Source organism: Scleropages formosus, chromosome 8 (genome assembly GCF_900964775.1).
Source record: "Scleropages formosus chromosome 8, fSclFor1.1, whole genome shotgun sequence".
NCBI classification, from domain to species: Eukaryota; Metazoa; Chordata; class Actinopteri; order Osteoglossiformes; family Osteoglossidae; genus Scleropages; species Scleropages formosus.
The window spans coordinates 7,298,986-7,313,714 of NC_041813.1; the positions used below are offsets into that span (position 1 = coordinate 7,298,986).

Genomic DNA, 14,729 nt, shown 5'->3' on the forward strand with positions numbered 1-14,729 from the left:
TGTTCTTAAGAGTACGGAGGGTGTTTATGGAGATATTTGGGCATGTCTGTAAGGTCCAGGAACGCATCATTTTTTTCCCCCAACTAGAATAATGAAAAATGACCTCCCAGTTTACAGATTCTTCAGTAAGAAATCAGGTCCGTATAACGGGGGATACCTGAACTTAATTTACATACCCAACAATTAAGAATTATAGTAGACATTAATTATACTTGCATTATATCTTGTAATGGATTACAAATAAATTTAGCTATTTTTTTTCTTCACGTTAAACATCAATTTACCACACTCCTTAGAAACCTACTAAATCAAGTAACATTTTAACTGAAATGTATTTTCATTGTTTCTAATTAAGAGTTAAATCATACTTTGAGCCTTCAGCTTTAACAGTTCCTTTACACATGCGCGGTGCCCTTATTCGTTTTTCCTCCAGATCATCAATATTTATCTTCTGAAACTTAAAAAGGTCATTAAGCTCATCTATGACCGTCGTATGATATCGATGAGAGCCAGAAATTATACATATCGTGTCTGCCCGTTGGTTGAAACTGTAAAACAAGAGAAATTTCTGGACGCGTACCATGTACGTATGAATGAATAAATGAATAAATGAATACATGAATAAATAACCGAGCCACGCCCACACCACCGCTGCGTGTATCAATGGTCTGCCTTCCAAACGGGCGTCGCGCTCTGATTACGTCACACGGAGGCGGTCCCTCCATTCTTCGGGTCCAGTGGAAGTTGAGCTCCATACTTTCCGTTCGTTAAAAGGAGCCGATGCCAAGTGCAGTTCGGCGAACCGTTGCTTTTGCACGTATCGCGAGCAGAAAGCGTGGAGCGGATAGGATTATTTATTACTAGTTTTTAACTTTTTTTTTTTTTTTTCCCCCCCCTCCCTCCTTCGGAATGCTGCTAAGAGACGTTATAAGTATACGATAAAAAATAAAAAGACGTTTTACGGGACCCAGTGAGTGAGCACTACTGAACTGAACTTGTTCCGAGTCGTATTTCAAACAGACTCTGACTGTGTGCAACTTACTTAAGAAGCGCTCGCCTCAGACTCTATAGCTCATCAGTTCGTGTCTCCCCTACCCTCCTCCTCCTCCTCCTCCTCCTGTCTCCGAACTGAGCGCTGCCTGGGTGACAGCAGTACAGTCGCGCCGTCCGGGCTCCGGATCCCACATCACCACTCATCAGCCGCAGCAGCATCGCCGTCGTCGGCTGGAGCGGCGCCGGACGCGGGTGGCAGCCCGTAACCGACCGGAGCGGAGCTGCTCAGACCCCCTCGCAGGGGCTCCGAGGACTGGACATTCCGGGGTTCGGAGGGACTTTTCCTCACTTTCCACACCTCAGCGCGGCGCTTTTCGGCCCTTCTCTTTTTTAACGGGGGATGGATGCCGAACCGAGCCGCTTCTAAGTAAGAAGAGTATCGAGGGCGGGAGCGCGCGCGACATCTTCCACTTCACTGAGCGGACGGTGAGCGGAGCACCGTGTGTGTGTGTCTGTGTGTGTGCGCGCGGGAGTGGAGGTGGTGATGCGGGGGAGGCTCGCACTGCACATTCCGTGTGTGGTACAGCTTAACACGGTGAAATACCGCGTTTCTGCCCACTTTTCCTCCATCATCGGAGAGTGAATCGCCGTCCCGCCGCGGACGGTTTCTGTTTGCGCGCTGCGGTGCCCGTTGCCATGGTGACGGAACGACTCTGCTGCCTCCTTCGCCTTCCTCCTCACCGACCGCTCCGTGCCGTAGCCGCGTCTCTCCGCGTCCCTCGTGTCTTTTTTACACGCGCCTTGGGCTCAGATCAAAAGTATAATCATGGCTCTTCCTGCTATAAATTAAAATATATAATTAAACCCTGGCCAAGGAAGTTACCCTGCATTTTTACATGGAATACCCTGCTGTGTAAATGGGTGAACCAAGTTGATCATCTGCCAGGTTGCTTTGGGCAAATGTGGCAGTGTAATAAAGGATGATAGTATTAATAATGATGATCATGATCACCATCATTATTAATGATCATCAATAATGATAAAATGATGATAAATGATGATGAAATTTTGCTCCTCGGCTCAACTACTGTATCTCTGGAAATTTGTTTTAATTTAAGTATTAAGTTATATGGGTAAGGTCCGCTTCCATATGTTCCATCTGATTGTGCAGAAGTGTCCCTGTCGTCGTTTATTGCCATATGTGAAAACTGGAGTGAAATGTTGCGCTGTGGATCAGACCGCTTGGTGTGTCGGATGTTGAACGTCGAAGAGATTACGGTGCGGGGAAGTCCACGTTGGCCATATCGACTGCTGGATGTTTCTTTGTCTCCTGGATGATCCTCGAACCAGAAGAGTTTGTATGTTTTCCGCCATTCTCACAATCATGCCCCAGAGGATGGCGGTCACGGCAGTGAAATAAATCACATTTTCGATTCTTTGATTCCTTAACTTAGAGGACTGGTCCACATGAAGTGCATAGGAATTTAAGTTTTTTTAAAACTGATTGCGTGATGTACATATTCTTAACCAATCAAGACACCCCAAGCGGGACTCGAACCCCAGACCCACCGGAGAGGGGGACCCGGCCAAACCCGCTGCGCCACCGTGCCCCCTTTTTAACCAGTCGTGATTTTATAATTGTTTTAATACTGATATAGATCTGGAGGGGTGCGGTAGCGCAGCGAGTTTGGCCGGATCCTGCCCTCTGGTGGGTTTGGGGTTCGAGTCCCGCTTTGGGTGCTTTGCGACGGACTGACGTCCTGTCCTGGGTCCCCCTCCAGCCCTTCGCCCTGTGTTGCTGGGTTAGGGGTTAGGCTCTGACTCCCCGCAACCCCGTACGGGACAAGCGGTTTCAGCCAGTGTGTGTGTGATGCAGATCTCATCCCATCAACCCCCTGCGGTTACAGTTACTTTTAGTAACATCATTTCATACAGCTGAAGTGTGTTGGTCATATGAAAAGAATGTATTGATTCTTTTATAGCCCATCAACTTCTGCCGAAGGCATTTTAAGGCGAGATCAGCAGTCGCACAGCAGCTGAACGTGCTACAGTTTGGAGAAATTCTTGTGGTCTCGGTCAGGATTCTTTTTATAGAGCAACAGGAGCCAGGGTTGGATCCAGAAGCGGAGGCTAAAGGAGAAGTTGCTGACTTTCGCTTTGATTTCCTGTAATAAAGAAGCCAAGTCCCAGTGGAGGTGAGCAGAGGGCCACGCTTTATGCTGGAAGGTCAGAGTGAGATTTGTCGCTTCCACCCACGACTGCCCGAGAAGCCCTGCGTTATATAACCACGGCTACAATTTCAGAAGTCTGTGATATTTAATTCCGGACATGCCGGCAAGCGCTACAGTTTTTTTTTTTTTTTTTTTTTCCCCCCGTCTCTCGCCTGCTGCCTGGAATGCGAGAGGGCTGGTGCCAAGCATAATACGGACAATAAAGAAAGCAAAAAAAAAAAAAAAAAAAGGGCATTTGCCAAACATTTCAGGGATTTCTGGGTTGTTGATTGCAGTGTTTCCACCTAATTTGTTGAAATATTGAGAGAAATTTCTTTAATGTGTGCCCAAATTTTTTTTTTTTCTTATGTGGTTTACATAAAAAGCTGGTACAGCGGTGCGCCTGGAGTGTTTGGGTATAGGTTTGAATCCAGCTCAGTTTGTGTGGAGTTCGCTTGTTCTCTCTGTGTCTTTGTGTGATTTTTCTGGGTGCTCTGGTTTCCTCCCATCGTCTAAAGACATGTGTTTCGGGAGAATTGGGGAATATAAATTATTTAGTGTGTATGTGTGTGTGGCTACCCCGTGATGGACTGGGGTCCCGTCCAGGGTGAAGCCTGACTGCCTAAGTGCCCTCTGCTTCTGGGATAGACTCTGGACCGCCGCATCCCTCACTTGGACAACGAAAAGTGAGCGAACGTGTGCTGAGGTCAGAACTGATGGATATTTTTTTTTTTTTTTTTTCTTTCCTCCACATTTTGTTTGGATACCTGATGGTGGAACCAATCAAGGAAAAAATTTTGAGTGGCCAGGTGTTTCTGCATTGCTGTGTAATTACCATGACAGCGCTTACGTACTGAAAAAGAAATGAGATGATAATATAAATTTAGAACTTTTTCAGGATTATATAAAAAAAGTGAGGACAGACGAGGTAAATTTTCCATCATTTATTCTGATTTGTGCACGTTCTCCATTAGAATTTGTTGGCTCCGAAGACACTTGAAGTACAGTAATATTCTACCCGTTTTTTTTATTTTTTTTATTTTTTTAAAGTCCTTTTTCTGTACTCATGGGAGGAGGGTGCGGTGGTGTAAGGGGTTGGACCGGGTCCTGCTCTCCGGTGGGTCTGGGGTTCGAGTCCCGCTTGGGATGCCTTGCAATGGACTGGCGTCCCGTCCTGGGTATGTTCTCTCCCCCGCCAGCCTTGTGCCCTGTGTTAAGCTTCAGTTTGCTGCGACCCTCGTTGGGACAAGCGGTTTCCGACTGTGTGTTTGTGTGTGTACTCGTAGGACGCCACTCCAGAAGTCAATCACAGTCAGCCCCTTTTTAAACGTTTTTCAAACTTGCAAATCAGACACATGTATGTACAGTATGGCATCTTCCCAGTTGCTTCAGCCAGAACATCTTCATAATTAATCGTGCCTTCATATTTATGTTGTCTTCGTGGAGCTTATGAGTCTGATTAAATTTATTTCAGATTGCTGTACGTGATGTGACAACAGAAAGACACTCGCTCTTACTCTAGACCGTTTATTTTGGTGGCTCAACCTGCATCTATTACACACTTTATTTCAGACCAGTATTTACATTTATTTATTTAGCAGATGCTTTTCTCCAAAGCAACTTCCAGTGAACTCTCTCTAGTGTTATGAGCCCACACACCTTATTCACCGTGGTGACTTACACTGCTAGATACACTACTTACACTGGGTCACTCATCCATACATCAGTGGAACACACACTCTCTGTTACTCACACATGTCTTTGGAGTGTGGGAGGAAACCAGAGCACCCTAAGACTTACACTGCTAGATCCACTACTTACACTGGGTCACTCATCCATACATCAGTGGAACACACTCTCTCTGTCACTCACACACCATACTTACCACATAAAATTCGGAATGTAAGTCATTCCCACACTAAGCTGAATTTATCAGGTTAATGATTTGAAAGTTTGTCGCGTTTTAAAGTGAATTTACTTTCACAGCTATAGTGAAGCTTGGCCAAGCATAACTGGTTTTCAGTAAATACCAAAAAAAAAAATGCTCTCCATGAGAGATAAGCATGAGGTAATGGTGTTATCTGCAGGTTTTTACTCAAAGTACAGTTTACCCTCATGCTGGTGACCCTTGTCCTGTATTGACCGATGAGTCTGATCATGGCTGTTTGTGAGTGGAGAAGGTGCTGCATGTTGACACTTTGTCTACAAGTATGTGTATTTGCACAAGCACTATTATTGGTATTTGTATGCATAAATTTCCAAAGGAAGGTATGTGGACATCCTAATGTGTGTGTCTTTTTGGTGTAATGTACATGTCTGAGTTTATGATCACTTACTTTTTTATATTATCATGGCACTCGTGTGTGTGATGGGGACAGGTCTGCTTCTTCACGCTTCACCGTTCCTCTTCCAAGCATCTGCACTTCTCTCTGCGCTCGCAGGGTCGGGAACCTAGGAGCAGCATGTCGTGATATGGAGGAGGAGGAGCAAAACCGTTACGTGGCCCAGCTGAAGGAGGAGTTCGACAGCTGCGATACCACAGGCACCGGCTACCTGGACAAGGAGGAGCTTACCGTCTTGTGCCATAAGCTTCACCTCGATGCTCATATTCCAGTACTGCTGGGTAACCTTCTGGGACCCCATCCTTTTGGCCGGGTACAAGAACGTGAACGCTGTTATAACTAAAGCTCATTGCACCAGACATATATATTATGTGTAATTAAATTGCCATATATTCTTACAGGGAAGAGTTTGTAAACCCTTCAGAATTATCGGAATTTCTGAATGAATGGCGCCTAAAATGTGATCTGATCTTCATATAACTCATAATAATGAAGACAAACGGCACAGAAAGTAAGTGAACCTCAAGCGAAGTGGAATTGTGAAAAGCGGGTTATTGGATTCGGATATTCCGGTATATTTAGGTGAAGGTTTGACCTGCCCTGCTGATCAACACCTGCTCTTCACAGCATAATTCCGTTGAAGTACAAAAGATTTTTGAACACCTCAGAAGAGTTGTTCTTAAGAATGGAAAGGATTACAAAAGGATTTCTAAAGAGTTGGGCATTCATCAGCCCACAGCCAAGCAGAGAGTTTATGAATGGAAGAAATTCGGTACCTTTGCTGCTGTCTCTTGGAATGGGTTTCCTGCAACAATGAGTGCAGGGGCATGCGGTGTCATACTCAAATAGGTGATAAGTGACCTTAAAGTCTGCAGGAATCTATTGCACTTGAGCTTGTCTGTGTTCATGAGACCACCATCAGTGAGACATTGAACAGGAGTGATGTTCATGGGAGGATGCTATAGAGGAAAACCACTGGTCTCCAAAAACAATGTTGCTGCCCCTTTCACCTTTGCTAAAAAGCTCCTGCTGGAACAGTGTTTTGGGGGCAGATGAGACAAAATTTGAACTCCTAGGTAAAGGTACATAGTTATGTTTGGTGAAAACAAAACACTGCAGACTGACACCACGACCTCATCCCAACTAGGAAGCATGGTGGCGGGAGCATAATGATCGTGGGGCTGCTGTGGTGCCTCATGGCCTGAGCAGCTTCCGATCACTGAGGGATGGATGAGTTCCAACTTGTGTCAGAAGATTCTACAGCAGAATGTCATTGTATCTATGAAACTGGAAAGAAACTGGGTCGTGCAACACGAAAATTATGCGAAAAACGCAGAAATGAATCAACCGAAGAGTAGCTCAAACAGAGGAAATTGTGTATTTTAGAATGCCCGAGTTAGAGTCCTGACCCGAATCCCCCTGAAGTGCTGCGATGTGATTTGAAACAGGTCGATCGAGCAAGACGTATCGAGTAATGGGCCAAAATATCTAACTGCTGTTTGGTTTTGATCAGCACCTCTAGAAAGCTTTTCTTTGATTCCATTGTCGATAAAGGAGGCTGCACTAGTGAAGAAGTAGAAGGATCTGCATACTTTTTTCCATCAATGACCTTGATTGTTTAAACCATTTGTTCAGTTTGATGCACAGTGAATTCAGACATAGCAAAGAAGGTTCTGGGAGTGACCTGAAGCTTCCTGCTGAGAGTTGCATCTCTGCCTTCCCTTCATACAGGTGAATTTTGAGGAGTTCAAGGAGGGCTTTGTGGCTGTTCTTGCTAACTCGCTGGATCTCAGTACATCTGAGGAGGAGAGCAGCTACTTGGAACCAGGTATTTTAACCGCACGTCTGTGACTAATTGATTTGTTGTGGAGGAGGGTCTCATACGGTATGTAACTCCTTGGGGAAACGTACTGGTTTTCGGAAGTTAAAGGACCCCACAGACGTTGTTTCACTTTGATGGAAAGGTGTCATATAAAGCACTTGAGTGCCTGCTGCTGATACAACGTACTATCGTGACAGTTAAAGCAAATTCTGCTGAGGCCGCTTGCCCCGAGCGGGGTCGCTGCGAGCTGGAGCTTAACCCGACAACACAGGGGACACACCCAGGACGGGACGCCAGTCCATAGCAAGGCATCCCAAGCAGGACTCGAACCCCAGACCCACCAGAGAGCAGGACCCGGCCCAAAGCAGATTCTGAAAGCGTGTTTTTCAAGAGACATGTACACTGAGATAGTGCTGAGTGTAAATGAAAACAGCTGAATTTACTCAATACGTTTCCCGTTATTCCTATGACCTATAGATGTAATTATTGTAGACTGTGGGATTTTTTTCTATCTTTTGATAAAGGTGTTTCACATGCAAAGGCATGCATCACATCTGGTGTAGCAGTCTTCCAACCTGATTCCAGTGAGCACCCAAAGCATTTTATAATCTTATACTATACTTAGATGCTGCAGTTTGTGAATGTTCCATGTGTCGTTTTTCATCTTTATGCTATTTGTACTATTAAAATAAATGTGACATTGAGTTGTGAAAATGAGACCTCATCATCATGCTTAGTTTTTTATTTTTGCTTGTATATATTTATGTTTTGCTGCTGTAGAGTAAGGGGGGTGCAGTGGTGCAGCAGGTTTGGCTGGGTCCTGCTCTCCGGTGGGTCTGGGGTTAGAGTCCCGCTTGGGGTGCCTTGCGATGGACTGGCGTCCCGTCCTGGGTGCGTCCCCTCCCCCTCCGGCCTTGCGCCCTGTGTTGCCGGGTTAGGCTCCGGTTCGCCACAACCCCAGTTGGGACAAGCAGCTTGACCCTGTGTGTGTGTGCGTGCGCGTGCTATAGAGTATATATAAATGGCTACAAGCTGTGATTATATGAGGAAAAAGCTCCGGCATTATGCAATGGGCAAAATCGTGAGGGTTTAACCAGCCATGAAATGGTTTCTACATGTCATAGTTTTGAGGGAGCTAATGACTAACTTATTAGCAGCAGGAGTGCGACCAGTCAACCCTGCAGCCCTCTCTGCTGTGACTTTGACGTTTTCCAGCTGCTTTGCTTGAATAACTCTATTCATCAACTCCTACACCTGGCTAGGGGGGGTGTGGCGGCAAAGTGGGTTGGACTGGGTCCTGCTCTCCGGTGGGTCTGGGGTTCAAGTCCCGCTTGGGGTGCCTTGCAATGGACTGGCGTCCCGTCCTGGGTGTGTCCCCTCCCCCGCTCTAGCTCTACGCCCTCTGTTGCTGGGTTTGGCTCTGGCTCCCCGCGACCCCGTATAAGACAAGCAGTTTCAGACGGTGTGTGTGTGTGTGTGTGTGTGTGTGTGTGTGTGTGTGTGTGTGTGTACATCTGGCTAACCAAGTGAAAATCTTGTATGAATAACAGTGAGGAATGACCATACCTTTTGTTTGCTTCTTCTGTCCATCTGTTTTGCTACTCCCTCAGTGGTGCCAGAGGAGGTGAAGCCAAAGTTTGTGAAGGGAACAAAGCGGTATGGCCGCCGGACACGTCCGGACAGGCCTGACCCAGAGCTGGGAGTCCGTTTGGAGGGAACTTCATCTCTCAGGACAGACCAGGCCAAGTCCTCTCCTGTGGATGAGCAGAGGGCTAAACTCAGGAGGTCCACCTCACTAGAGAGTGTTGAGGTAACATACCTGCACAGGCATGATATGTTTTCATCATAATGAATGAATCTTACCTGTAAAATGTTTTAAAAACGTCTTAAGTTTATTCGTGCTGTTCTTCAGGTCTGGTATGACATTTACATTTATTTATTTAGCAGACACTTTTCTCCAAAGCGACTTCCAATGGACACTATGTAGTGTTATGAGCCCACACACCTTATTCACCGCGGTGACTTACACTGCTAGATACACTACTTACAAGGGGCTCCTCATCCATACGTCAGTGGAACACACTCGCTCCGTCACTCACACACTATGGGGGAACCCGAACAGCATGTCTTTGGACTGTGAGAGGAAACGGGAGCGCTCGGAGGCTGATTCTGGCTCCTTAGTATCTGATTCAGATAAAATAGTGCGTAAACAAAATGTTTATTCTCAGCCCCCGCTTTAAAACATGCTCATCGTCGAGGACTGCTTTACACCGAACAAGGATCTTGTCAGAAAAAAACGCCAAATTGAAGCTCTTTTGATGGTTCTGACAAAGGGAAGGGACAGCAAGTGTCGTCGCTGAGCTTCTCACCTTTTTGCTGCATTGAAGAGTTTCCTGTTTGGAGCCTGGCAACATCTTGCCAGATGTCATAATAGAGCTCTGACGTGAAGATTCCCACTGTTAGGATCTAGCAGGGAGCGGTAGACACCGGAATGGTGTTAGGTGGCATCCCATCAAGTTGCCACACAGCCCACATAGTGAGCCGTTATCTCCGTTTCACTGTGGAGAGCAGAATTCTTACCTGTCTGGATTGGTGAGAGAGTTTTTCTGGTTCCGTACACTGTGCGTGGTGTGTATGGAAGCATACATGTGTACATGTGATTGCGGGAGCATGTTTTACAGCACGTTTTTCAGCGAACCTGGTTTCGAAAATAAATGTGTAAAACAAATAACGGAAATGTGTGTCTGTGAGAGGTAAAAATATATTTACGCTTTTCTCTAAAGCAACTTGGTGTTAAGGTTACAATTATTTACCCCTGTATTCAGCTGGGTAATTTTAGTGGAGCAATTTATGGTAAGTACCTTGCTCAAGGGTACTACAGCCAGATGGGGATCGAACCTGTGACCACTGGATCCAAAGGCAGTAGCGCTAACCACTAGGGTACCAGCCGTCCTGTAATATTTTTCCGACTATTTACTTTCTTATGCAAGTGTCAATGAAATGGGTGTGGAAGGGCATTTATTGTACTGGATTGAAAAATCCCAGCTGGCCCACTCCTGTTAACTAGGTGAAGCCTTGATTAGCCCCTGTAAAACTCAACCAAAGGAAATAAGCAGTCCAAGTTACAAGGTTTAATAGAAACGTGATGCAAATTAAAGCCGGGTTTAGCTCGGGCGTCCCGTAGTTTTGTGCCATTTCGTAACCTTTTTCCCGTTTTGTAAGACCCATTCATGTTTTCTTTTCAACTGAAATATTTAAAACTGTTGTGTAACCCCTAGAATGACTGTACTGACAGCTGGAGCGACTGCGTGGTTTCAAGGGCCCCTTAAGTGTAGCGCTCCCCTGGAGCACAGAAACCCCTGTCTTACCAATAATCTCTTTAATAGTTAATGTTTGCCACACTTTAGCCCTTATGTAAGGGGATATTAAAGCTCTCTGGAGTCCTGCTGTACGCTGCTGAGAACCGTGACTGCGCGCTCACTGCTGGGTCAGGCCGGTTCACCGAGATGACCCGTGCAAGACCCTGGAAGCTTTCACTTGCACTGTGGGCACAGTAATCCCAGCGCGCCGAAATGTACGTTGTTGTTGCCCTATTCCGTTGGAGCACATCCAGCAGCCGATGTGTTATGTAAACGACCGAGCGCGCTCCTAATAAATACTGCACGGGAGTCTGTTCTTTCGATTTGCCATCCACAGAGAGTCGTTACCAGGGTTCAAGCTGTCATGGGCCACTGTCTGGAAAATATTCTTTGGAAGGACTATATACATGGGTGTTTTGTGCAAATCTACGGTTACATGAACACACACGCAGGCTGAATCCGCTTGTCCCGAGCAGGGTCACAGCAAGCCGGAGCCTAACCCGGCAACACGGGGCGAAGGGCTGGAGGTGGAGGGGACACGCCCAGGACGGGACGCCAGTCTGTTGCAACACATCCCAAGCGGGACTCGAACCCCAGACCCACCAGAGAGCACGACCTGGCCAAACCTGCTGCACTACCGCACCCTTTCAGGTCTATATCAGTATTAAAACAATTATAAAACCATGATTGGTTAAAAACACATACATCATGCAATCAGTTTTTTAAAAAACTTAAATTCATTGGCACTTCATGTAGACCAGTCCTTTACGTTACATAAATATGACTCTTGCAACATTTACATTTCTATGTAAACTTTGAAAAGTCTTCATGTATGGCATGTTTAGGGTTATATTTGTGTTTTTGTACTGACGTCATGAGCTCTCAGCTGCCCTGAATAAATCAATCTGTTAAATTATGTAACCATGATGCTTACGGTAATAGTCTATATAGCCTAATGGATTGCTGGATGCACACTGTATACAACACAAGGGATTGAAGCAAGCTTGCTGTGCCCAGCTTAAAAAAAAGGCTTTTGTAATCAGTTATGTAAAATTTGTTTAATATTTAAAACTGTAGCACTATAGCAAGAGGAATGGAAAGCAGTTTTTTAAAAGCCGTGTTGGGCAGCTTAAGGATTTCAGAGTGAATACTGGAAGTTTTTTTTTTTTTTTCTTTTTTTTTTTTTTTTTAATAAGTGGTTCACTATTGATGGGGGGCGCAGTGGTGCAGTGGCTTTGGCCGGGTCCTGCTCTCTGGTGGGTCTGGGATTTGAGTCCCGTTTGGGGTGCTTTGCGACAGACTGGCATCCCATCCTGGGTGTGTCCAGTGAGTTGCTGGGTTAGGCTCTGGCTCCCTGCGACCCCATGTGGGACAAGCGGTTTCATATGATGCGACGTGTGTACGGGTTCACTATTGAGTGTGTGCCTTTGCTTGTCTGTATAATCTGTCTCTACCCTTAGTATTTGTGCAAAAGCTGGCAGTGAAACAGGTTTTTTCTAAACTTGCACTCTGATAAAATGAATGAATGTGGTTGTACAGCAACTCGTTCGACTGCTGATAGCCCTGATAGGAGCTTCGTTATGCTAAGTCACTGTGATTTTTGCGTGAAAGCGGATTATGTCAAGTGATTTTTCACTCTTGTTCTGCAGTATACAGTCATTGAGGATCAAGGTGCAGTAACATTGCCATACATGTGGTAAACCAGTCTTGCTTTATTCTGCCTCTTGGGGGGGTACCACACCACAACATGCTCATAGTGAACAAAAACAACCGACCAATTTCCAATGACAACGATTGATCCTCCTTGCTGCCAGTCCAACATTAGCTCACGGTCACATGTTCTCTCGCATCAGGTCATGGATCACCACTTTGATGATATGTGTCGGACTAGTAGGGGTCATTGTGCCGGGGATGATGTCAAATACTGATCGCGGGCTGCTCGTCACATGACTTTTTGCACCAAGTCCATAGAGTGGTTCTTTAACCCAGCTCTTTGACCCCTCCGCTGTTTCATTCCTAGAGTCTCAAGTCAGATGACGGAGCGGGAAGCAATAAGGAGAGCAGCCCACACACCTTTGAAGCCCAAGGTACATCTGGATATATTTAGACCAAAAGCTTGAAGAACTGTGTGAATGTGAACGGTATACCCGGAATAGACGGTGTGTACCTGTACTTTTCTCTTTCTAAACCCAAGAGTTTTCATTTTGTACACGTATTAGAACCTTTGTACGAACCATCTAAAACTGGTGCTGCTGTTAGAATGTATAGCTGTAGGAATGAATAAATTTACATAACAGGTGCCGACGGTAATCTATATAAGTTACTTTGGATTAACTGCCTGGTATGTAATTGAACGACAGCTATTTTATCATAACGCACAAGCATTTATGAAAAGTGCCATGACACGATGACACTGAGCTGATTAATGACGATATCCACAAAACGTTTAATGCGCCGTGCATTAATGATATCTAGACTCCTGAACTCTGCTTGAACATGAACTAAAAGGGTTGGTGAAATTCAAAACAATGCCTGATTTTTGTGTAAGAAATTAAATATCCTCTGTGCCTCTGAACAGATGTCAGCCTACTTATTATATAGGTAGGCATTTTATTGGAACAATGTAAGTTTAGCGCAATGTTGAAGAGCATTACAACATTGCCCCCTTGGAAAATAAGAAATAAATTTCTACTGTGTTCTTTGTTCCCTTCTGGCCGTTGTATGTAACTCAAAGGTTTTTTCTTATTTCAGTCGTTCGGCAACACATTGATCCATCTTTTGCGCTCTAAACACCCCCATCTCATCCAAATCAATCCCAGGGCAGCTGAAGCGATGGAAGCGGGACAGCGTGGGGAGCTCTTGGCACACCCCAGACCTACAGTCAGATGGATCAGACCAGCAAATGCAGGCATTGTGGGCCAATCTTGGTGTGGGTGGCAGCAGCTTCCTGAACAGGCAGGAGCTGTCCTTGGTGTGCGAGAGCATTGGCCTGAAGGACCTACCCACTGAGGTACATTGCCGGAGTCGGTGGTGGGCTGTAACGTGATAGCCAGCACAAAATGTTGACAATGATGGATCAGATGCTGTCTGCAGGCTCGCAACTGAACCAACCCTGAATATACTGAACGCTACCTCATTTATGCAATACAGGTGGTCCCCGACTTACGATGGGGCTACGTTCCGCGAAACCCAACGTAAGTCGAAAATATCGTAAGTCGAAAATGCATTTAATACACCTAATACGCACCTCTTCGTGACAGACTGGGAGATGGGGATCGCTCCTGTTGCCAAGCATCGCGAGAGAGTATCACCCCGCGTATAGCTTGCCCGGGGAAAGATCAAAATTAAAAATTCGAAGTACGATTTCTATTGAATGTCCACTGACGGCTCACCATCGTAAAGCCGAAAAAATCTTAAGTCAAACCATCGTAAGTCGAGGAGCATCTGTATATCGACAGGAAGCCTCTGCATTGTAATCCCTGGTATTTGTTCTCTTGTCACATTGGCGGGCGTTTTTAAATTTTTTTTATCATTAAAAAAAAAAAAAAAAAAAACAGTAAAAGTTAGTCCTTCCTATACCAGCATCGACATTTTTTGCAATGGCTTCAGAAACAAGCAGGATCTGCCACATCTGTCACTGTATAGGAGCTGGATGCACTATTCAGGAAGCTGGACCAAGACCAGGATGGCAGGGTCAGCCTGAAGGAGTTCCAGAGGGGCTTTCTCACACATGGAATCCTCCCAAGACCCTCCTCTTGTTCCACCCCCATCCATCCCCATCCCCACCCCCTGCACTCACAGGTCAGTATCCTGGCTTTATCTGTGAATCTCTTAGTTTCAGCCTGAAACTAGCCTCTAGTCCACTTTGGTTCCTCCTTTGGGACAGGACTAGAGTTTCCTCCTCAAGTAGACCGTTTCCCTACACGACAGACACTTAGATTACAAGAACTCATATTAGCACGTGCAGTTTGTATCCTGAACTTTGCACGACGAGTTATCAACT

General features: G+C 45.6%; 1 protein-coding gene across 1 annotated transcript in view; it reads left to right on the forward strand.

Annotated features, from left to right (window-relative positions):
- The first annotated feature begins 411 nt into the window (after positions 1–411).
- Positions 412–14,729, forward strand: part of ninl (ninein-like) — a 33,187-nt gene continuing 18,869 nt past the window's right edge. The window contains exons 1-7 of the mRNA XM_029254189.1: positions 412–1,479; positions 5,645–5,858; positions 7,277–7,373; positions 8,978–9,177; positions 12,747–12,813; positions 13,546–13,736; positions 14,372–14,527. Coding sequence (XP_029110022.1) covers positions 5,676–5,858; positions 7,277–7,373; positions 8,978–9,177; positions 12,747–12,813; positions 13,546–13,736; positions 14,372–14,527 — 894 coding nt within the window. The 5' untranslated portion in view covers positions 412–1,479; positions 5,645–5,675. The remainder of the gene's footprint in view (positions 1,480–5,644; positions 5,859–7,276; positions 7,374–8,977; positions 9,178–12,746; positions 12,814–13,545; positions 13,737–14,371; positions 14,528–14,729) is intronic.